Genomic DNA, 24,924 nt, shown 5'->3' with positions numbered 1-24,924 from the left:
GTGTAAGGTGGTAGGTACCTCATAGTAGTTTTGATTTGCGTTTCTCTAATCATCAGTCATGTTGAGAATTTTTTCATGTTGTGTTTGTTGGCCATCTAATATGTCTTCTTTGGAAAAATGTCTATTCTGGTCTTTTGCCCATTTTTAAAGGATACACATTTAGATTGAATTGTTTCCTTTCTCTCTTGGTTTCAGGGATTTATTTATTTATTTATTTATTTATTTATTTAGGACTGCACCTGTGGCAAATGGAAGTTCCCAGGCTAGGGGTCAAATTAGAGCTACAGCTGCCCGCCTACGCCATAGCCACAGCAACACCAGATTTGAGCCTCATTTGCAACCTACACCACAGCTTGTGGCAATGCTGGATCCTTAACCCACTCAGCGGGGCCAGGGATTGAACCCTCATCCTCACAGATACAGTGAGTTTTTGTTTTTGTTTTCTATTTTGCCAAGCCTGCCACAGGCAGTAGTTCCCTGGCCAGACTGAACCTGTGCCACAGCAGCAACCCAAGCTGGCCCTTAACCTCCTGTGCCGCAAGAGAACTCCTCAGTGAGCTTTTATAACTTGTGTCTTCTTAAGGAATTTGTCCATTTCATCCAAATTATAAAATTTGGCATAGCAATTGTATTGGCATAACAATTGTTCAAAAATCTACTCTTTTCATCCTTTTGATGTTTGTAGAGTCTGTAGCAGTGCCCCTTTTTCTTTCCTTTAATTGGTAATTTGTGACTTTTTTTTTTCCTTGGCCATTTGGCTAGAGGTTTATCAAAGATTCACTGATCTTTTCAAAGTACCAACTTTGTTTCGTTAATTTCCCCATTGTTTTTATTTTCTGTTTTCTTTATTTCACTCTTACGCCTTTTATTTCCTTTCTTTTTTATTACTTTGGGTTTAATTAACTCTTTTTCTTGTTTTTTACTTGAAAGCATGTATCATTGGTAAGAGACATTTCTTTTTTTCCTGTAGAACATTTAATGCTATAAATTTCCCTCTAACAAATCTAGACATGTATTTTCATTTTCATTCACTTGAAAATATTTTCTCTCATGATTTCCTTTTTATTTATTTACTTATTTTTATTTATTACTCAAATGAATTTATCACATCTGTAGTTGTATAATGATCATAACAATCTGATTTCATAGGATTTCCATCCCACAGCCCAGGCACATCCCCCACCCCCCAAACTGTCTCCTCCGGAGACCATAAGTTTTTTGATGTCTGTGAGTCAGCATCTGTTCTGCAAAGAAATTCAGTCTGTCCTTTTTTCAGATTCCACATGTCAGTGAAAGCATTTGATGTTGGTGTCCCATTGTATGCCTGACCTCACTTAGCGTGATAATTTCTAGGTCCATCCATGTTGCAAAAAATGCTGGTATTTCGTTCTTTTTAATGGCTGAGTAATACTCCATTGTGTATATGTACCACATCTTCTTGATCCACTCCTCTGTCTATGGACATTGAGGTTGTTTCCATGTCTTGGCTATTGCAAATAGTGCTGCAATGAACATCGGAGTACATGTGTCTTTTCGAGTCATGGTTTTCTCTGGAGAGATGCCCAGGAGTGGGATTGCTGGATCAAACGGTAGTTCTATGTTTAGTTTTCTGAGGAATCTCCATACTGCTTTCCACAGTGGTTGCACCAGTTGACAATCCCACCAACAGTGTGATAGGGTTCCTTTTTCTCCACACCCTCTCCAGCACTTCTTGTTTGTAGACTTTTGGATGCTGGCCATTCTGGCTGGTGTAAAGTGGTACCTCAGAGTGGTTTTGATTTGCATCTCTCTAATAATGAGTGATATTGAACATCTTTTCATGTGTTTTTTTGCCATCTGTATGTCTTCTTTGGAGAACTGTCAGTTTAGATCTTCTGCCCATTTTTTGATGGGGTTGTTTGTTTTTTTGGTATGGAGCTGCAGGAGGTGTTTATAAATTTTGGAGATGAATCCCTTGTCAGTGGATTCACTTGCAAAGATTTTCTCCCCTTCTGTGAGTTGTCTTTTTGTGTTGTTTAGGGTTTCCTTTGCTGTGCAGAAACTTTGAAGTTTGACTAGGTCCCATTTGTTTATTTTTCTTTTTATTGTCAGTACTCTGATAGGTGGATCTGAGAAGATGTTGCTGTCATTTATGTCAGAGTGTGTTTGGCCTATGTTTTCCTCTAAGAGTTTGATAGTGTCTGGTCTTATATCTAGGTCTTTCATCCATTTGGAGTTTCTTTTTGTATATGGTATTAGGGAGTGTTCTAATTTCATTCTTTTCCATGTGGCTGTCCAGTTTTCCCAGCACCGTTTATTGAACAAGCTGTCCTTTCTCCATTGTATGTTCTTGCTTCTTCTGTCACAGATGAGTTGGCTGTAGGTGCGTGGGTTGAACTCTGGGCTTTCTATCCCATTCTACTGATCTATATTTCTGTCTTTGTGCCAGTACCATGTAGTTTTGACGACTGTTGCTTTGTAGTATAGTCTGAGGTCCGGGAGCCTGATTCCTCCAGCTCCATTTTTCTTTTTCAGGATGTCTTTGGCTATTCTGGGTCTTTTGTGCTTCCAAACAAACTTTAAAATATTTTGTTCAAGTTCTGTGAAAAATGTCCTTGGTAATTTGATAGGGATTGCATTGAATCTGTAGATTGCCTTAGGTGGTATAGTCATTTTGATAATATTAACTCTTCCAATCCACGAGCATGGTATATCTTTCCATCTATTTGTGTCATCTTTGATTTCTTTTTTTTTTTTTTGTCTTTTTGCCATTTCTAGGGCCACTCCCATGGCATATGGAGGTTCCCAGGCTAGGGGTCTAATTGGAGCTGTAGCCTCCGGCCTACGCCAGAGCCACAGCAACGTGAGACCCAAGCCGCGTCTGCAACCTACACCACAGCTCACGGCAACGCCAGATCGTTAACCCACTGAGCAAGGGCAGGGATCGAACCCGCAACCTCATGGTTCCTAGTCAGATTCGTTAACCACTGCGCCACGACGGGAACTCCCATCTTTGATTTCTTTCATCAGTGGCTTGTAGTTTTCAGAGTATGGGTCTTTTGTTTCTTTAGGTAGGTTTACTCCTAGGTATTTTATTCTTTTGGATGCGATGGTAAACGGGATTGCTTCCCCTAATTTCCTTTTCTGCTTTTTCATTGTTAGTATATAGAAACGCTGTCGATTTCTGTGTATTGATTTTGTATCCTGCAACTTTGCCAAATTCGTGGATGAGTTCTAACAGTTTTCTGGTAGAGTCTTTAGGATTCTCTAGGTAGAGTATCATGTCATCTGCAAATAGCAATAGTTTTACTTCTTCCTTTCCAATTTGGATTCCTTTTATTTCTTTTACTTCTCTGATTGCTGTGGCTAGGACTTCCAGAACTATGTTGAAGAGTAGTGGTGAGAGCGGACATCCTTGTCTTGTTTCTGATCTCAACGGGAATTCTTTCAGCTTTTCACCATTGAGAATGATGTTCGCTGTGGGTTTGCCGTATATAGCCTTTATCATGTTGAGGTAGGTTCCCGTTATGCCCACTTTCTGAAGGGTTTTTATCAGAAATGGGTGTTGGATTTTGTCAAAGGCTTTTTCCGCCTCTATTGAGAGGATCATATGTTTTTTATCCTTCAGTTTGTTAATGAGGTGTATCACACTCATGGATTTGCAGATATTGAAGAACCCCTGCATCCCTGGGATAAATCCCACTTGATCATGATGTACAATCCTTTTAATGTATTGTTGGATGCAGTTTGCTAGTATTTTGTTGAGGATTTTTGCATCGATGTTCATCAGTGAAATTGGCCTATAGTTTTCTTTTTTTGTGGAGTCTTTGTCTGGTTTTGGTACCAGGGTGATGGTGGCCTCATAGAATAAGTTTGGGAGTATCCCTTCCTCTGCGATTTTTTGAAATAGTTTCAGAAGGAGAGGTGTTAGCTCTTCTCTAAATGTTTGATAGGATTTGCCTGTGAAGCCATCTGGTCCTGGACTTTTGTTTGTTGGAAGTTTTTTAATCACAGTTTCAATTTCAGTTCTTGTGATTGGTCCATTCATCTTTTCTATTTCATCTTGGTTTAATCTAGGAAGATTGTACTTTTCTAAGAATTTGTCCATTTCTTCTAGGTTTTCCATTTTATTGGCATATAGTTGCATATAGTAGTCTCTTATGATCCTTTGTATTTCTGTGATGTCCGTTGTTACTTCTCCTTTTTCATTTCTAATTTTATTGATTTGAGTCCTCTCTCTTTTTTGCTTGATAAGTCTGGCTAGGGGTTTATCAATTTTGTTGATCTTTTCAAAGAACCAGCTTTTCGTTTCATTGATCTTTTCTATGGTTTTCTTTGCTTCTATTTCTTTGATTTCTGCTCTGATCTTTATGATTTCTTTCCTTCTACTAACTTTAGGTCTTGTCTGTTCTTCTCTCTCGAGCTGCTTTACATGTAAAGTTAGCTTGTTTATTTGGGCTTTTTCTTATTTCCTGAGGTGGGCTTGTATTGCTATAAACTTTCCTCTTAGAACGGCTTTTGCTGTATCCCATAGGTTTTGGAGTGTTGTGTCTTTGTTGTCATTTGCTGCTAGGTATTTTTAAATTTCCTCTTTGATTTCTTCAGTGGTCCATTGGTTGTTTAGTAGCATGTTGTTTAGTCTCCACGTGTTTGTGTTTTTTGCAGTTTTTTACTTGTTGATTTCCAGTCGTAGAGCGCTGTGGTCAGAAAAGATGCTTGAAATGATTTCATTTTTCTTAAAGTTACTGAGGTTGGATTTGTAGCCCAGGATATGATCAGTCTTAGAGAATGTTCCATGTGCACTTGAGAAGAATGTGTATTCTGTTGCTTTTGGATGAAATGTCCTATAAATATCTATTAGGTCCTCTGGTTTAATATTTCATTCAGGGCCTGCGTTTCCTTATTGATTTTTCTGTCTGGTTGATCTGTCCATTGCTGTAAGTGGGGCGTTAAAGTCCCCCACTATGATTGTGTTATTGTTGATTTCTCCTTTTAACGTTGTTAGCAGTTGCCTTATATATGGTGGTGAACCTGTGTTGGGTGCGTAGATGTTTAAAATTGTTATATCATCTTCTTGGATTGATCCTTTGATCATTATGTAATGTCCTTCTTTGTCCCTTAAAATATTCTTCATTTTAAAGTCTATTTTGTCTGATATGAGTATTGCTACTCCAGCTTTCTTTTGATCCCCGTTTGCATGAAATATTTTCTTCCATCCTCTCACTTTCAATTTGTATGTGTCCCTAGAAGTGAGGTGGGTCTCTTGAAGACAGCATATATATGGGTCTTGTTTTTATATCCAATCAGCCAGTCTATGTCTTTTGGCTGGGGCGTTTAGTCCATTCACATTAAGGTAATTATTGATATGTATGTTCTTATTGCCATTTTATTAATTACTTTGGATTTGTTTTTGCTGCTCTTTTTCCTTTCCTTCTTCTCTTGTTCTTTTCTGCCTAGAGAAGTTCCTTTAGTATTTGTTGTAAGGCTGGTTTAGTGTTGCTGAATTCTCTCAGCTTTTGCTTATCTGTAAAGGTTTTGATTTCTCCTTCAGATCTGAATGAGAGCCTTGCTGGGTAATCTTGGTTGGAGGTTTTTTCCTTTCATCACGTTAAGTATATCATGCCACTCCCTTCTGGCCTGCAGAGTTTCTGTTGAAAAATCTGCCGATAGCCTTATCGGGGTTCCCTTGTATGTTGTTTGTTTCTTTTCCCTAGCTGCTTTCAGGATTTTCTCTTTGTCTTTAATTTTGGTCAGTTTGATTAATATGTGTCTCAGGGTGTTCCTCCTTGGGTTTATTTTATATGGTACTCATTGTGCTTCCTGGATTTGAGTGAGTGATTCCTTCCCCATGTTAGGGAAGTTTTCGGCTACTATCTCTTGGAATATTTTTTCTGTCTCCTTCTCTGTCTCTTCTCCTTCTGGCACCCCTATAATACGGATGTTGGTGCGTTTCACATTGTCCCAGAGTTCTCTGAGACTCTCTTCATTTGTTTTCAATCTTTTTTCTCTTTTCTGTTCTGCATCCGTAATTTCCACTAATCTGTCCTCCACCTCGCTTATTCGTTCTTCTGCCTCCTGTGTTCTGCTGTTAGCCTCTTCTAGTGCATTTTTTATTTCAGTTATTGTATTTTGCATCTCTTTTTGTTTAAGTTTTATATCTTGTATGTCTTTGGTTAGTGTTTCCTGTAAGTTATCCATCTTTGCCTCTATTTTATTTCCAATGTCTTGCATCATCTTCAGCATCGACAGTCTAAAGTCTTTTTCCTGGAGGCTGAGAATCTCCTCCTTGCTTAGCTGTTTTTCTGGGGTTTTTCCTTTCTCCCTCATCTGAGTTATAGTCCTCTGTCTTTTCATTTTTATAGGTTTTTGATGTGGTGACCTTCTTACAGATAATAGAGTTGGAGCTTCTCTTACTTCTGATGTCTGCCCCCCTATGGCTGAAGTCAGTATGGGGGCTTGGTGTAGGCTTCCTGATGGGAAGGGCTGATGCCTGCCCACTGGTAGGTGGAGCCTATTCCTATCCCTCTGGTGGGTGGGGCTTAGTCTCTGGATGGGATTAGAGGCAGCTGTGTGCCTGAGGGGTCTTTAGGTAGCCTGTTTACTGAGGGGCGGGGCTGTGATCCCACCTGGGTTGTTGTTTGCCCTGGGGCTTCTCAGCAGCTGGCTGATGGGTGGGGCCAGATTTTCCCAAAATGGCCCCCTCCAGAGAAAGGCACGGCTGCTGAATATTCCCTAGAGCTTTGCTTTCAATGTCCTTCCCTCACAACAAGCGACATTCACCCCTGTTTTTCCAGGATGTCCTCCAAGAACTGCTGTCAGGTTTGACCCAGATTCCCATGGAGACTTTGCTTTGCCCTGGGACCCAGTGCACGTGAAAATCTGTGCGCCTGTTAAGAATGGGGTCTCGTTTCCCCCAGTCCCATGGAGCTCCTGTGCACAAGCCCCACTGGCCTTCAATGCTGGATGTTCCGGGGCTCTTTCTCCCTGTGCCAGATCCCCACATGTGAGAGTCTGATATGTGGCTCAGAACTCTCACTCCTGTAGGTGAGTCTCTGTGAACCAGTTAGTTTCCAGTCTGTGGAGCTTCCCACCCAGGAGGTATGGGGTTGTTTATATCGCAGAATCGCCCCTCCTACCTCTTGATGTGGCCTCCTCTTTTTCTTCTTTAGTAGGGTATCTTTTTTAAGGTTTCCGGTCCATTTTGGTGAAGAGTGCTCAGTCTTTAGTTGTGAATTTTGTTGTTTTTAGGAGAGAAATTGAGCTCCAGTCCTTCTATTCCTCCATCTTAATCCCGTCCTCTGCATCCTGTTTGAAGATCTCTATCTTAACTAAACTTAGTGAGTACTTTAAAGAGGCCATAGACACAAGAATTTGGCATTTACAAACCTTGTTTGTAGACTGGTGCTTATCTTCACAGTGTTAAAGGCAGGGAGATAGTGTAAGTAAATGTAAACCAACTTAATTAAACTAGCTATCACTTAAAAGCTTTTAAAATCAAAGACAAAACTCACAGCTAGGTTTTTTGGATAATATATGTCTAACTTCTATGAACCTCATTAAAATCCTAACTCTAAAGTTTACTATATAACTAGTTAATAGATAAACACTATGTTTTAACCAAGTTGGATTTAAATAGGGGAAAGTCCTTCAGGATGAAATTCTTTTTTTTTTTTTTGTCTTTTTGCTATTTCTTGGGCCGCTTCCGTGGCATATGGAGGTTCCCAGGCTAGGGGTCCAATTGGAGCTGTAGCCTCTGGCCTACGCCAGAGCCACAGCAACGTGGGATCTGAGCCGCGTCTGCAGCCTACACCACAGCTCACAGCAATGCCGGATCATTAACCCACTGAGCAAGGGCAGGGACCGAACCTGCAACCTCATGGTGCCTAGTCGGATTCGTTAACCACTGCGCCAGGACGGGAACTCCCCAGAAATTCTTGTTATACTATTGTTGTAACTTTGTAAAATCACAAATCACCACAGGAAAATAAGAATGGAAAATAAGAATAATAAGTAAATAATCAGGAAAGACTGAGGAAAACTGAATAGCAAGTGAATAACAGAAAAGACTAAGTTATCCATGGAACAATCCCCACTCAGCAACAAAAAAATGGAAATTATTTCCTGGGAAATTTAGTTTTCCACCTATGTCAGCAGGTGAGCCTTATTGTCTTCTGGGGCCTGTCCTCGGAATTATGCCGTACAGGCAGGGCAGGCATCCCCTTGTTTAGGAACCTGCCCTCGGAATTGTACCAATCAGACAGGTCCCTTTTCCTGATTAGGAGCTTGTCCTCGGAACTGCACCATTCAGGCAGGCCTCTTTTTCTGATTAGGAGCCTGCCTTTGGAATTGCACCATTCAGGCAAACTCCCTTCCTCGGCTCCATGTATCTTCTCGGCTCCCCACAGCTTCTAGGAAGTAAGCTAGGGCAGTCATAAAGCTTGCATTGTACTATTTTTGCAGAGCTCACCATTCTCTGCTGTCAGCTGGCCAGTGCTTGAAAACATAGATTTAATATATATTTTACATTTTTTTTTAGTTGATCATGAAATTTTCCAATGCAGTTAATTTTCATAGAGGTAGATGTGAGTATTGTTTTGTTTTATTGGATGGTTAGGTTGGCTGAAGTCAGACTCAAACTTCAGACTCTTTGATTGGTACCAGCTTGAATCCCTGACTTAACTTCTTTTATCTTTAGCCAGGGTGCTTGGATTGTGGCCCATGCATGCCTTTCTGAGGTATCAGTTAAAGGTGTGGATAAAGTTTATTCAAAATCCTTGTCTCCGGAGTTCCCGTCGTGGCACAGTGGTTAACGAATCCGACTAGGAACCATGAGGTTGTGGGTTCGGTCCCTGCCCTTGCTCAGTGGGTTAACGATCCGGCGTTGCCGTGAGCTGTGGTGTAGGTTGCAGACGCGGCTCGGATCCCGTGTTGCTGTGGCTCTGGCGTAGGCCGGTGGCTACAGCTCCGATTCCACCCCTAGCCTGGGAACCTCCATATGCCGCGGGAGCGGCCCAAGAAATAGCAACAACAACAACAACAAAAAAGACAAAAGACAAAAAAAAAATCCTTGTCTCCCCACCCCCGGCTTTCTTTCTTTCTTTCTTTTTCTTTTTTTTTTTGTGTGTGTGTGTGTAGCTGCCAGCCTACACAAGAGCCACAGCAACTCGGGATCCAAGCCACGTCTGTGGCCTACACCACAGCTCACGGCAACACCGGATTGTTAACCCATTGAGCAAGGCCAGGGATCGAACCCTCAACCTTATGGTTCCTAGTCGGATTCGTTAACCACTGCACCATGACGGGAACTCCCCTCAGCTTTCATTTTTGAAGGATTTCCCTATTTCCTTTCTAGTTGCTGCTGTTGTCTCGAACTCTTGTCTTTTGTTTTTTCAAGCCAGTGACACATGGATTTCCACCTTAATTTTATTTGCCATACATGATATTAGGTAATAGGAATCTACCACGTCTTTCGTTTTCCAGTTTGTTTTAGAGGTGTTAGATGTTTTACATTTCCCTGGCCCTCTCAAGACATATGGAGCTCCTGGAGAGGGATTAGATCTGAGCCCCAGCCACAACCTAAGCCACAGCTGCAGCAACACTGGGGATTGAACCTGCAACCCAGTGCTCTCAAGACACTGCCTATCCCATTGTGCCACAGCAGGAACTCCTGCCTATAAATTTTAGAGTCAACTTATCAGTCTCCATGGAACAACCCACTTGGATTATGATTGTGCTTTCAAATACTTTATGGAATGCTTGGAGATAATTGATAGGCAAGTAGTAAGTCTTCCAAACCATGCCTCTGGTGTATCTCCATGTTTAATTAGGTCTTTTTAAATTTCTCTCAGCAGTGTTTTGTAGTTTTCAGTTTTCAGTCTTGCAAATGTTTTGTTAGTTTTAGTCTTTCATTTAATTTTCAGTTGTTAAGATATAAAAATAGAAATTTTTTTCTTATTTTGAGTTAAGTATCATGTAATCTTGTTAAATTTACTTATTATTTCCAGTACTTTCTACATATCTGGTTACGTCCTCTGTAAATACAGTTTGCCTTCTCCCTTGCCAGTCTCTGTGCCTTACATTTCTTTTTTATTTTTTATGCATTGTCTCTAGTGTTGAATAGAATTGGTGAGAGCAGGGGGAAAACAGTCTTTCACCATTAAGTATGATATTAGGTTTAAATCTTGTGTCGTTGCATTCATCAGGTTGAAGAAATTCTGTTTCTGATATTGGGAGTTTTTAATAGAAGTAGTTGTTAAATTTTTTCTAATGCTTTTACCTCATATGAAATGATCATATGGTTTCCCAACTTTATTTTGATATTATGATGATTATATTATTGATTATTCAGGCATTGCACCAACCTTGCATTCCAGGGATAAGCACCCTTGGTTATGATGTGTTATGCTTTTTATATATCACCTTACACAATTCGCTAATATTTTGTTAATTTTTTAATTGGTATTCATTAGGGGTACTGGCCTGTCATTTTCTTTTAATGTCTTTTTTTTTTTTTTTGGTTTTGGTTTTGGTAACAGTGTAACATTCACCTGTTAAAATGAATAGGAAAGTATTACCCAGTCCTCTATTTTACTTTATTTTATTTTTTTATTTTTATTTTTGTTTTTTGCCTTTTTAGGGCCACTCCTGCAGCATATGGAGGTTCCCAGGCTAGGGGTTGAATCAGAACTGTAGCTGCTGGCCTACGCCAGAGCCACAGCAACACGGGATCCAAGCCAAGTCTGCAACCTACACCACAGCTCATGGCAACACCAGATCCTTAACTAACTTGAGTTAGGTCAGGGATTGAACCCACAACCTCATGATTCCTAGTTGGATTCGTTAACCACTGAGCCACGACGGGAACTCCGCAGCAGTTTTAAAAAAAAAGAATTAGTGTAGTATTGTCATTAACTCTGAAATGTTTCACTGAACTTAACCTTGAAGTCTTCCGGGCCTGGAAAAATCTTTGTGGTAACTTTTAAAATTGAAAATTCATTATCTTTAATAATTTAGGGTTTTCAGATTTTTTTCCTTTTGGCAGCTTTTTGTGTGTGTGTGGTTATTGTTTTCTTTCTTGTTTGTTTTTTGTGGGGTTTTTTTTGTTTGTTTTTTTTGTTTTTTTTGCTGCCCTGAGGCATATGGAGTTCCCAAGCTGAAGTTGCAACCTAAACCACAGCTGCAGCAATGCTGGGTCCTCAACCCACTGTGCCAGGCTGGGGATCGAAACTGTGTCCCAGTGCTCCTAAGGCACTGCTGATCCCATTGTGCCACATCGGGAACTCCTTGGCAGCATATTTTTTGAGTGAAAATGTCCATTTCATCTACATCATCTAGTTTACTGACCTTAATTTGTTTATAATGGTCTCTTTCTTACCTATTTAATATCTGTAGGATGTGATACTGGCCACATGTGACATCCCTCTTTATTTTTTAATCCATCTAACTGGATGTTTTAGATTTTATTGATACTTTCAAGGATTTGTTTTTTGGTTTCATAGATTTTTTTCCCTATTGCCTATTTATTTTCTATTTTACTGATTTTTCCTTTGTATTATACTATTTCCTTTACTTGCATTAGGTTTAATTTACTTTTTTTTTTGTCTTTTTGCCTTTTCTAGGGCTGCTCCTGCTGCACATGGAGGTTCCCAAGCTAGGGGTCCAGTCACAGCTGTAGCTGCCAGCCTACACTGGAGCCACAGCAACGCAGGTTCTGAGCAGCGTCTGCAACCTCCACCACAGCTCATGGCAGCGCCAGATCCCCAACCCACTGAGCAAGGCCAGGGATTGAACCTACAACTTCATGGTTCCTAGTCAGATTCGTTAACCACTGCACCACAAGGAGCTCCTCTAATTTATTCTTTTTAAAAAAGCATCTTAAGGAGTTCCCTTTGTGGCTCAACAGTAATGAATTCGACTAGTATCCATTAGAACATGGGTTCAAACCCTGTCCTCATTAAATGGGTTAAGGATCTGGCATTGCCATGAACTATGGTGCAGCTCAGATCTTGTTTTGCTGTGGCTGTGGCATAGGCTGGCAGCTGCACCTCTGATTCCTGAGATCGGAGCCCTAAAAAGGCCAAAAAAAGAGAAAAAAGCATTTTAAGGTAAAAGTTTAAATTATTGATATTAAATCTATCTTGTTTTCTAATATAGCATTTAGACTTACAAGTTTCACTCTTAGCCTCTTCTAACCGCGTCTTGAGAATTGATCTATTTCATAGTTTCTCCTGTGGCACAACAGGATTAATAGCACCTCTGGAGCACCAGTAAGCAGGTTCAATCCTCGGCCTGGCACAGTGGGTTAAAGGATCCAGTGTTGCCCCAGCTGTGGTGTAGGTGACAACTGTGGCTAGGATCTGATCTGATCCCTGGCCCAGGAACTCCATTATGTCTTGGGGAGGCCAAAAAAGAAAAACAAAATTGATCTATTTGTATTTAGGGTTTGTTTGTTTGTTTTTGCTTTTTGTGCAGCATCTCAAAGTTCCCAGGCTAGGGGTCAAACTGCAGCCACCGGCCTACACCACAGCCACAGCAACTCAGGATCCAAGCCATGTCTTTGAGCTATACTACAGCTCATGGCAACAATGGATACTTAACCCACTGAGCAAGGCCAGGGATGGAACCCACATCCTCATGGATACTAGTCAGATTTGTTACTGCTGAGCCATGATGGAAACTCCCTAGTTTGATATATGTTATGACAGTTTTCTTTTTTATTTTTCTTTGACCCTAAATTGGTTACCTGGAAGTGTATTATTTAATTTCCAAACTTTTGGGCAAGTCAAATATGTTATTGATATCTAATTTAGTTTATATGTGGTTAGAAAATGTACTTTGTATGGTTTGTCTTTAATCTATGGAGATTTGTTTGTGTTCTATCTTGGTACATAATCCATTTACTCTTGGAAAAAATGTGTCGTTCTCTTGTGGCACAGCAGGTTAAGGATCCAGCATTGTTGCTGTAGCAGCTTGGGTCACTCCTGTGGTGCAGGTTCAACCCCTGGCCTAGGGACTTTCAAATGCCACCAGCAAAGCCAAAAAAAAAAAGAGTTGTAAAGTTATTGAAAGTGGTGGTCCATAAATATCAAATGAGGGGAGTTCCTGTCATGGCACAGTGGTTAACGAATCCGACTAAGAATCCTGGCCTTGCTCAGTGGGTTAACGATCCGGCTTTGCTGTGAGCTGTGGTGTAGGTCGCAGACGCGGCTCGGATCCTGCGTTTCTGTGGCTCTGGTGCAAGCCAGCAGCTACAGCTCCGATTCGACCCCTAGCCTGGGAACCTCCATATGCCGAGGGAGCGGCCCAAGAAATGGCAAAAAGACAAAAAAAAAAAAAGACATAAATATCAAATGAGTTAGGTGTTTTTCATTATTCTTTAGAGATTATAAATCTACAGATTTTCCTTTAGTTCTTTTAGTTACTGACAAACATTAACATCAAACCATGATTTTGGACTTTTTAAAGTATCACTTTCATTTTGTCAATTTTTACTTCATGTATTCTAAACTTGTTATTTAAGTACATAGGCATTTGTAATTGTTATGTTTTCCTGGTGTATTTACTCTTTTATTATCATGAAATGTTCCTCTTTGTCTATAGTAGTCGTCCTCAACTTGAAATGTGTTCTTTCTGCTTTTATTATAGCCACGAGCTTTCCCATGTTTAATGTTTTTAATGTCTTTTTCCATCCTTTTATTTTAAGCTTGCTTGTGTCTGTGGTATTTAAAGACAATGTATTTTGAGTTTTGCTTTTTTACACATTTTAATAATCTCAGGGTTTGTTTGTTTTTGTTTTTGTTTTTGTTTTTTTTTTGTCTTTTTGCCATTTCTTGGGCTACTCCCGCGGCATATGGAGGTTCCCAGGCTAGGAGTCTAAGGGAGCTGTAGCTGCCAGCCTAGACCAGAGCCACAGCAACGTCGGATCCGAGCCGTGTCGTCTACCTACACCACAGCTCACAACAACGCTGGATCATTAAGTTAACCCACTAAGCAAGGGCAGGGATCAAACCCGCAACCTCATGGTTCCTAGTCGGATTCGTTAACCACTGCACTACGACAGGAACTCCTCAAGGGTTTTTTTATTGGACTGTTTAGTCCAATAAAATTGGACTTTAGGGCTGCCATTTTGCTCTTTGTTTTCTCATTGCTTAGCCTGTTTTATTTTAATATTTTAACTATATATATTAGGTCAGTTTTAGATTCATAGCAAAATTAAGTAGAAAGTACAGAGTTTCCATTTATCCTCCACTTCCTGACACATGCATAACCTTCTCTACTACCTGTCTTGCACCAGAGTGGTACATTGTTAAAATTGATGAATCTACACTGATATATCCTTATCACCTAAAGTCCGTAGTTTATGTTAGGTTCATTCTTTCTGTTGTATATTCTGTGGATTTCGACACATATATAATGATATATATCTGCCATTATAGTATTATACAGACTGATTTCACTGCCCTAAAAATCCTCTATGCTCTGCCTATTCATCCCTCCCTCTCCTTTAATCTCTGGTCATGGCAGCCACTGATCTTACTATCTCCATAGTTTTGCCTTTTCCAGAATGTCATATAGTTAGAATCATATGTTACGTAGCCTTTTCACATTTGCTTCTTACCCTTAGTAATATGCATTTAAGAGTCCTCCTATCCTGATTTTGTTCATTTGTTCCTACATCCTGTTTTATTTTGTGTCAGTCAGTACATTTCGTAATTCCTTTTCCTTTCTCTCAAATTTGTAGTTACATCAGTTTGCACAATTTTTTTTTTCTGCTTGTTTTAGGGATTGTAATATACATCTTTAACTTAACATGGTTTACTTAGAGATAATACTGAAATACTTAAAGGAGGTAGATTCCCATTATATTCATGTACATTTACTCTCAGTAAAATAGTTGATATATATTTATACTTAGACTTGGGGGCTTACTTTCTGCAGTTCTCTTTATTACAGGGTTTTATCCCTTATACTTCCTACTGCTTTGTTAAGCCCCAACTTCTGACATCTCAGTCCAGTAAGGCTTCAGTTTTCTTCTGTTTAAGCTATGAGCAGGTTGTGGGGTGTGGTTAATCAAAAATGCAGGAATCTCCAAATCTCACAAAATGTACATCTGTTTTTCCAAACTTGTGTGTGTGTGTGTTTGTGTGTGTGTGTGTGTGTTTCTGTCTGCTTTTTGCTAAGCCTCCTGTGATCTCTCTTAATAGTTGCTTAGTTTAACTATCAACTTGGAGTTCTGACAGAGTTTATATTCAGATTTTTGGCCTCATTCTTTCTGTAGTTCTTTCATTCTAGAGCTTTTTGCCAAATCTCCAGCTCATCTGCCAGCCCTCAGTTCTATCTTCTGTCTCCTTTGAGAAAGTAGACTGGTTTTCTGCCTGAAGAGCTATGGGCTTTGGGGAACTTTTATGCAAAAAAGCTACAAATTGAGCAGTTCTTATTAATTACTGTCCTTTAAGGATAATGTTTCCTCCAATTATTGCTTGCCGTGGTGTCTTTCCAGTGCCTTCTGTTGGTTATTTATTATGTATTGTATACGGATTTTTAAATTATCACCTGAGGGATTTTTTTCTTGACCAATTCACTGTTATTGCTAGATGCCAGAAGTCACTGCTATGCATTTTAAAACCATATTCTTCCTGCATAACAGGAATTTACCTCCACAGTGAAGCCTGAAAATGTGTTCTACCTTTGTAAATACACTGTATTTTTGTATACTTTCGTTGTAGTATGCATAACATCTTGTAGATTTATGTGGATTCATACTTTCTTGAAGGTGTATATTCCATACATATTTTTGAGGCTGTAACTTCATTTGCACAGGAACAGTGTTTTGTATGTCTTGTAAAACTAATGCAATTTTGGGGTACAAAGTGCACAGTAAACATATTTAGAATTGAGTTATTATACCTTGATTTTTGTTTTCCTTACAGCGTAAATCACAAAATAAGAAAAATGGTAGACTTTCTTTGTACATTTTCATATGAATGCCACAAAGGAATAGGATCAAAACTAATCTCCAATATCTAGTCAACTTGTTCTGATCACAGTTCCAAACCATTGCAGGAATCAGTGTCATTCAAAGATGTGACTGTGGACTTTACTCAGGAGGAGTGGCAGCACCTGGATCCTGCTCAGAAGACACTGTACATGGATGTGATGTTGGAAAACTATTGCCACCTTGTTTCTGTGGGTAAGAAAAACTCTCTTTGAAACTTTCAGAAGCATGCATTTCCTTTTAAAGTAGCCTAAAATATGTGTAATCTTGAATTTTAGAGATAAGAGGTTATGAGTTCTTTTTTGATTGACAGAAAAGATGATTTGTATCTTCAGTTGCCTAGAAAAAGGTGTTCAATTTACTGTTAAGCAAAGGAGTATCTTAATTTGCAGCACTAAAAACCTACCTTACTGGTTTTTCAAATGTATTGGAGCCTTAGCAACTTAATCCAAATCTTCCCTTAATTAGGGTGTCACATGACCAAGCCTGATGTGATCCTCAAGTTGGAACGAGGAGAAGAGCCATGGACATCATTTACAGGCCATACCTGCTTAGGTGAGTTTTTTACTCTCAGGCAGATGAAATCTAGTGTAAAATAAATTTTAAAGTGGTCACGTGATGGGTGACACCTTTGAAAACCCACTGCATATGGAAGTTCCCAGCCTAGGGGTCAGATCGGAGCTATAGCTGCCGGCCTACACCACAGCCAGAGCAACACAGACTCTGAGCTGCGTCTGCAAACCTACACCACAGCGCACGGCAAAGCTGGATCCTTAACCCACTGAGTGAGGCCAGGGATCGAACCCACATCCTCATGGATACTAGTTGGATTTGTTTCCACTGAGCCACGACAGGAACTCTTGTTAGTATCTTTTTAAAGGCTCCTGACCTTTGAAATGACCATTGTGCCTGCAAAAAACTTAAACCAAATTTTCAAATAGTCACTCTCCCTACATAATAGACTTTCCTAGTTTGCTAGGAAAAGTCTAGATAATAGGCTCAGCAGAAATGAATCTGACTGGCACCCATGAGTACACAGATTTGATCCCTGGCCTCACTCAGTGGGTTAAGGGTCCGTGTTGCTGCAAGCTGTGGTGTAGGTCGCAGATGCAGCGTGGATCTGGCGTTGCTATGGCTGTGATGTAGGCCAATGGCTACAGCTCCGACTTAACCCCTAGCCTGGGAATTTCCAAATGCTGCAGGTGTGACCTTAAAAAGACAGAAGAAGAAAAAAAAGATAATGGCCACTCTCAACCCAATCAAAATGTACTATAAGCTTTCCCTCTTTTAGATCTTTTTTTTCAATTTGTGTCCTTTCCTAGTGTTCTCAGTCCCTTATCTCCTTGCCATTGTATAGATTTCTTTTAGGCATTCTTAAATCAATCTTTAAGAAAGAATGAAATCTTAGTTAATATTTCTCTTCTTGTTACTTTCTTTTTTTTCTTTCCTATTATTTCAGATGTATTTTCTATGTTCTCTAAGTTCTCATTTCCCCCACAAATCTAGCTATTAATTTAATTTTATTTTATTTTATTTTTTTGCTTTTTTAGAGCTGCACCCCCGGCATATGGAGGTTTCCAGGCAAGGGGTCTAATTGAAGCTATAGCTACTAGCCTACACCAGAGCCACAGCAATGCAGGATCCAAGCCACATCTACAACCTACACCACAGCTCATGGCAACGCCAGATCCTTAACCCACTGAGCAAGGCCAGGGATCGAACTCGCAACCTCATGGTTCGTAGTCAAATTCATTTGTGCTGCACCACCATGGGAACTCCTAGCCATTAATTTTAAAACTCTCTTGCCAGAGTGCCCGTCGTGGCGCAGTGGTTAACGAATCCAACTAGGCACCATGAGGTTGCGGGTTTCGGTCCCTGCCCTTGCTCAGTGGGTTAACGATCTGGCGTTGCCGTGAGCTGTGGTGTAGGCTGCAGACATGGCTTGGATCCTGCCTTGCTGTGGCTCTGGTATAGGCCGGGGGCTACAGCTCCGATTCAACCCCTAGCCTGGGAACCTCCATATGCCGCAGGAGCGGCCCAAAGAAATAGCAAAAAGACAAAAATAAATAAATAAATAAATAAATAAATAAATAAATAAATAAATAAATAAATAAATAAAACTCACTTGCCTCAGCCCAGACTGATAATTTTACAGTTACCATTTTCTTCCATTAAACTTTTCACAATTCATTTTCTGTTGCTGATCAGCTTTCCTGAAATTCACTCTTAGTTTGGGTAAAACACTAACTTGTTCTTATCCTGATTGTCTGAGTGATTATTTCCAACTTGGTCTGTTTTCTTTACTACTCTGGCCATTACTGCCTGGAACAGTGCCTCATACATAATAGTCACCTAAATCATGGTATCATGGAGTGCTAACATTTTCTTGAAGATTCTCAAGATATGATTAGAAATAAGACTGGGAGTTCCCGTCGTGGCTCAGTGGTTAACAAATCCAACTAGGAACCATGAGGTTGCAGGTTCGATCCCTGGCCTCGTTCCATGGGTTTAAGGATCCAGCGTTGCTGTGGGCTGTGGTATAGGTTGCAGATGCAGCTTGGATCCCAAGTTGCTGTGGCTCTGGCATAGGCCAGTGGCTACAGCTCCAGTTAGACCCCTAGCCTGGGAACCTCCACATGCCTAAGGTGCAGCCGTAGAAAAGGCAAAAAGACCAAAAATGAGAAAGAAGAAAGAAAGAAGACTGGAAGACAAGTCAACTGATTAAAAGAACATGAGTTCGGCATTGTGATTAGGAATAGGTGAGCTATTTACAGGGCAATAAATATTAGGCCTTACTTGTTATGGATCAGGTTTTTCAGATATGTCTACAAGCCTGAACACTTGTTTGAATATAAAAATGAGTAAAGGTGATGCAAAGTTTTGTTTTCAGGAGAAATTCCTTGTATGTTAGTATAGGGGATAACAGACTAAAGGAAGAAATAGAATTTTTTTTTTCTTGCCTTTTAGGGCCACACCTGTGGCATGTGGAGGTTCCCAGGCTAGGGTTTGAATCAGAGCTGCAGCTGCTGGCCTACGCCATGGCTACAGCAATGCAGGATCTGAGTCTGTGTCCTACACCACTGCTCACAACAATGCCAGATCCTTAACCCAGTGAACAAGGCCAGGGATCAAACCTGCATCCTCATAGATCCTAGTCAAATTCGTTTCTGCTGCACCATGATAGGAACTCCAGATTTTTGAGCCTAGATTAAACATTATTGTTCCACTAGGTATGGATGATTACAAAGTGACTAAGTCAAATATAGTTATAAATTTATAAGAGAAAAAAAGGTTAAAGTTAATGCATGATCTAACACCAGAATAAATAACCTTTCTGGTCCACCGTATGGAAAATGAGTTAAGGAATGTTGCTGAACTGGAGAAAGACTTGAATTTGTCTTTCTTTAAACCTCAAAAAAAAAAAAGTAGCAACTGAAAAAAGGAATAGTTATAATTAGTGGTCATGAGGGTTTTGTTATTAGATAGTTCTGAAAGAATTGATAGTAACAGCAATTTGAATATACCAGTGAACATACTCCTAGTCTATTATTTATTTATTTATTTATTTACCCGTGGCATGTGGAGGTTCCCAGACTAGGGGTCGAATCAGAGCTGGAGCTGCTGGCCTACACCACTGCCACAGCAATGCCGGATCCTTAACCCACTGAGTGAGGCCAGGGATCGAAACTTCATCCTCATGGATACTAGTCAGATTTGTTTCTGCCAAGCCACGACAGGAACACCACTCCTAGCCTGTTTTAAAGTTCCTGTTGGAAGTGTTTTCCTACTACTTCCCTCATAAGAGAAAATGATCTCCAGCTACATGGAGGATTAGAGCCTAAACTATAGGATTTTTTCTAAACACTGGGAAAGTAACTGATGTTTGGAAAGTTCTATTAGTCATTGATGTTTAAGTGGAAGATGGTGCAACAACTGGAATTGTTTTACCTCACAGAGTAGGGATGAATATGAAAATCAGGCTTCAGAATTTCCCTGGTGGCTCAGTGGGTTAAGAATCTGGTGTTGTCACTGTTGTGACTAGGGTTGTGTGCTTTTGGTTCATTTCCTGGTCCAGGAACTTCCATATGCTGTGGGTGCAGCCAAAAAAGCATACATACACACACACACACACACCTGTGTCCTCCAAAAGCCTTCCTCTAAAATTTTCCCTGAACAAACTTCTCTGCTGATTTTTCTGATTGATCTTACCACATCCAAGTATAATGCTCTTGCTAGGTTCATTTCATTGCTTCTGAATCCAAGCATGAATTCTTTTCCAAGCATGAATTTCTCTTCCACTGTTCTTTTGTCTTCTCCTTAGTGCTTCTTGTATTTGTTTCACTGTCCGTATGAAGTTCTGGTGCGAAGTGCAGTCGTTACTAGCATTCATTACTTATTTTTTATCTTCCACGCTGAAGCAGAGTTACTAATTTAGGTTCTGTGTCTTTTCCCAGGCAAGGGATAATTTGTCTTTAGTCTTTTTGGCCTCCTATACTAGGCCCTATTACAGTTCTTTTCCATAGCAAATGTGTTAAGATTCACAAATTGTTATTAATTATATTCTTTTCTAGAAGAAAACTGGAAAGCTGAAGACTTTTTAGTGAAATTCAAAGAACAACAAAATAAGTACCCTAGATCAGTTTTTTTAATCAACCACAAAAAACTGATTAAGGATAACAGTAATGCATTCGAAAAGACATTTACTTTAAGCAAAAACCCTACTAATTCAAAAAATCTACCTCCTGAATATGGCACTCATGGAAAGATTTTTAACAATATTTCAGAATTAATCATCAATAATCTAAGTCCTACCAAAAAGAGACTTAGTGAGTACAATGGATATGGGAAGTCACTCCTCAATACTAAGCCAGAAACAGCTCGCTTTGGAGTCAAATCCCCTAATCAGCATGACAGAGCTGTCAGTCATAATGAAAAGCTTATGCAGTATCATAAGATGGAAACTCCAGCACAGTCATATGGACATAATGACTATGAAAGATCCTTCCTTAAAAAAGGAGGCTTGATTAAACATAATAGAACTTACAGAAGGGAAAACCCATCTGAATATAATAAAAAGAGAAGAGCAACCAATATTGAAAAAAAGCATACATGCACTGAATGTGGGAAGTCATTCTGTAGGAAATCAGTATTGATTCTGCATCAGGGAATTCACACAGAGGAAAAACCCTACCAATGTCATCAATGTGGAAATTCATTTAGAAGAAAATCATATCTCATTGATCATCAGAGAACTCACACAGGAGAGAAACCCTTTGTTTGTAATGAATGTGGTAAGTCCTTCCGCCTAAAGACAGCCCTCACTGATCATCAGAGAACACATACAGGGGAGAAATCATATGAATGTCCACAGTGTAGGAATGCCTTCAGACTGAAGTCACACCTCATTCGTCATCAGAGAACTCATACAGGAGAGAAACCATATGAGTGTAACGACTGTGGGAAATCTTTCCGCCAGAAGACAACACTCTCCCTACATCAGAGAATTCATACAGGAGAGAAACCTTATATTTGTAAAGAATGTGGGAAGTCCTTTCATCAGAAGGCAAACCTTACTGTGCATCAGAGAACTCATACAGGGGAAAAGCCCTATATTTGTAATGAATGTGGAAAATCCTTCTCCCAGAAGACAACCCTTGCTCTTCATGAAAAGACTCATAACGAAGAGAAACCGTATATTTGCAATGAATGTGGAAAATCCTTCCGCCAGAAGACAACCCTTGTGGCACATCAGAGAACACATACAGGGGAAAAATCCTATGAATGTCCTCACTGTGGGAAGGCCTTTAGAATGAAGTCATACCTCATTGATCATCACAGAACTCACACAGGAGAGAAACCATATGAATGTAGTGAATGTGGGAAATCCTTCAGTCAGAAGACAAATCTCAATCTACATCAGAGAATTCATACAGGAGAGAAACCCTATATTTGTAATGAGTGTGGGAAGTCCTTTCGCCAGAAAGCAACACTCACTGTGCATCAGAAAATACATACAGGGCAGAAATCCTATGAATGCCCTCAGTGTGGGAAAGCCTTTAGCAGGAAATCATATCTCATTCATCATCAAAGAACTCATACAGGAGAAAAACCATACAAGTGTAACGAATGTGGGAAGTGCTTCCGCCAGAAAACAAATCTCATTGTACATCAGAGAACTCACACAGGGGAGAAACCTTATATTTGTAATGAGTGTGGTAAGTCCTTCAGTTATAAGAGAAACCTCATTGTCCATCAGAGAACTCACAAGGGAGAAAACATGGAAATGCAGTAATAAATGATGTAATTTCTTTGTGATGCCTTTTTAAGTTATTCTGAAATTTTATTTTTTTAAAAAAGCATGCTTAAACATGTAATTTTAAAATGTAATAATAATTATTAAAGTACTATACCACATAGCTATTACCTACTGTTTACTATCATATGAAATGGGTATGATCATTGAAAATAAATGCTATCAGCAATGAAGCTAATTTTTAAAGTTTTGAAGTTCTGCTGACTCAGTTTATTTTTTTAAGTGCTTATATTAATACATGCAGAGGCAAGATACAAATTAATATAAGCATCGGTTTCCATAAGAGGAAGAAAATAAGTATATTTCTCATTGCACTCTGTAGAATAAAAGGTACTTGTTACTTCCCCAAAGATTACCACTTCCCTGGCTTTTAACATAAAGTAGTTTTTGCATGTCTTTAAACTTTATATATATTTTGTGATACCTTATAGATTCTTTTGTGTCTCGTTTCACTCAACATTTTTAAGATACATTATTGCATGTGGCAGTAGTGTATTCATTTTCATTCTGTATACTATTCCATTTTAAGAATATACTACTATTTATCCTCTTGATGGATATTTGTACTTTTATAATTTTGTGTTAATAAAGATACTGCTCTAAATATTCTTGTATTTGTATAGGTGTTAGAATTTCTGTTGATTTTATACAAAGACTGGAATTACTCAGTCCAGTGGTATGTTTAAATTCTTTCAGTTTTGGTAGATACTGCCAGACATCTTTTAGACCTTTTTCAACATGAGATGATTCACTTTAGAGAGTAAAAGCTCTGTAATTCAAGTGAGAGAAAGGTCTTTAACAGTCATTCAATTGGAGAATTCCCACTGAAAATAAATCCTTATGGGAGTTCCCACTGTGGTTCAGAGGGTTAAGAACCCAACTAGGATGCAGGTTCAATCCCTGACATCACTCAGTGAGTTAAGGATCTGGCATTTCTGCAATCTGCAATGTAGGTCACAAATGTGGTTCAGATCTGTCATTGCTATGGCTGTGGCTGGCGACTGCAGCTCCACTTCAACCTGTAGCCCAAGAACTCCATATGCCATGGGTACAGCCCTTAAAAACAAACAAAAAAACCTTATAATTTATAATTGTGAGAAGGCTGTTAGTCATGACTGTATTAATGTAATAAATGTAGAAAGACCTTAACTGTGGTTTAAACCATATACCAAACTAGAGAATTCATATTGAAGGGACTCCTGTAGTTTTCATGATTGTAGATGTACTGTTAGCAATAGCTTATACCTTATTCAGTATCAAAGAAGTTATACTAAATAAAGGGTTAAGAAAGAACATAGGTGGGAGCTCCTGTTGTGCCTCGGAAACAAATCCAACTAGTATCCATAAGGATGCGAGGATTCGGGTTTGATCCTGAGCCTTGCTTAGTGGGTCGGGGATCTGGCATTGCTGTGAGCTGTGGTATATGTTGCAGATGTGACTCGGATCCGTAGTTGCTGTGGCTGTGGCTATGGCTGGCACCTACAGCTCCAATTCAACCCCTAGCCTGAGAACTTGCATATGCCATGGGTGCAGCCCTAAAAAGAAAGAACATAGGTGAATAAAATTTGGGCGTGCAGAAGTCTGTTCACTCTAATAGAATTATGAAAAAAAAATATTAAGCCTATATAAAATACACCTTTTATACTTTGATTTATTTCACAGGAAATGTGGATACCTGAAAATCCCAAATGAAAAATCACTGGAGATTTTGATGTACGAAAACTGGAAATCTGCTAAAATAATACCATCTATGGCATCTTTTCTGTGAAAATACTAAGCTCAGGAATTCCCCGTTGTGGCTCAGTGGTTTAAGAAGCTGATTTAAGTCCCCACTGTGGCATAGTGGGTTAATGATCCAGCTTGTCTCTGTGGCATTGCTGATTAATCCCTGGCCCAGTGCTGTAGATTAAGGATCCAGTGTTGCTGCAGATGCAGCTCAGATTTGATTCCTGGCCCAGGAACTTACATATGCCATGGGTCCGGCCATAAATGAAAAACAAGCAAAACAGACAATATCTGTGGGAATGTGGGATCAATCCCTGGCCTCACTTAGATTGGTTAAGGATCTGGCATCGCCACAAGCTGCAGCGTAGGTTGCAGATGCAGGGTGGATCCAGTGTTGCTTTGGCTGTGGCATAGGCTGGAAGCTGCAGCTCCGTCTCAGCTCCTAGCCTATGAGCTTCCATATGCTTCAGGTGCAGCTGTAAAAGGAAGGAAAAAATAGCTCAGTGGTACCATGAACAATGTTACTAAAGGCCTTTCTTGAGGAGCATTATTTATAACCAATATTTACTATGTATATGAAGTTAAATTGTGTGTAATAAAATCAGTAGAAATTAAATAATCTGTTCCCCCCCTTCCCCAATTCAGTAGAACTGTAAACTGTCTAAGTAGGAAAATGATTAGTGGTTCAAGTATCTGACATTAAAAATGTACTACAGGCCCTCTGGCTTATAGAAAGGGGCAGTGGATGATAAATGGAAATATACTTGTCAGTACTGGCTTTGCAGATAATTTCAGAGAAAAAAAAAAAAACAGGGTGATGAAGAAAAGCAGACATGATAAAAGTTTAGACTTGAAAGGGACATGAAAAATAAAATGCCTTGGCTGACTGGATAGAACTTTGTGAAATTTTGCC

The 24,924-nt window shown here is 39.6% G+C and overlaps 1 protein-coding gene across 5 annotated transcripts in view; it reads left to right on the top strand.

Annotated features, from left to right (window-relative positions):
- ZNF567 (zinc finger protein 567) overlaps window positions 1–22,890 on the top strand; it is a 29,004-nt gene extending 6,114 nt beyond the window's left edge. For all 5 annotated transcript variants that reach the window (XM_047793196.1, XM_047793195.1, XM_047793197.1 and 2 more), the window contains 3 exons: window positions 16,042–16,168; window positions 16,442–16,528; window positions 20,545–22,890. In XM_047793196.1, coding sequence (XP_047649152.1) covers window positions 16,042–16,168; window positions 16,442–16,528; window positions 20,545–22,265 — 1,935 coding nt within the window. In that variant the 3' untranslated portion in view covers window positions 22,266–22,890. The remainder of the gene's footprint in view (window positions 1–16,041; window positions 16,169–16,441; window positions 16,529–20,544) is intronic.
- The last annotated feature ends 2,034 nt before the right edge of the window (window positions 22,891–24,924 follow it).

This window comes from Phacochoerus africanus, chromosome 8 (genome assembly GCF_016906955.1).
Source record: "Phacochoerus africanus isolate WHEZ1 chromosome 8, ROS_Pafr_v1, whole genome shotgun sequence".
NCBI classification, from domain to species: domain Eukaryota; kingdom Metazoa; phylum Chordata; class Mammalia; order Artiodactyla; family Suidae; genus Phacochoerus; species Phacochoerus africanus.
This window is presented reverse-complemented; position numbering and strand designations above follow the sequence as displayed.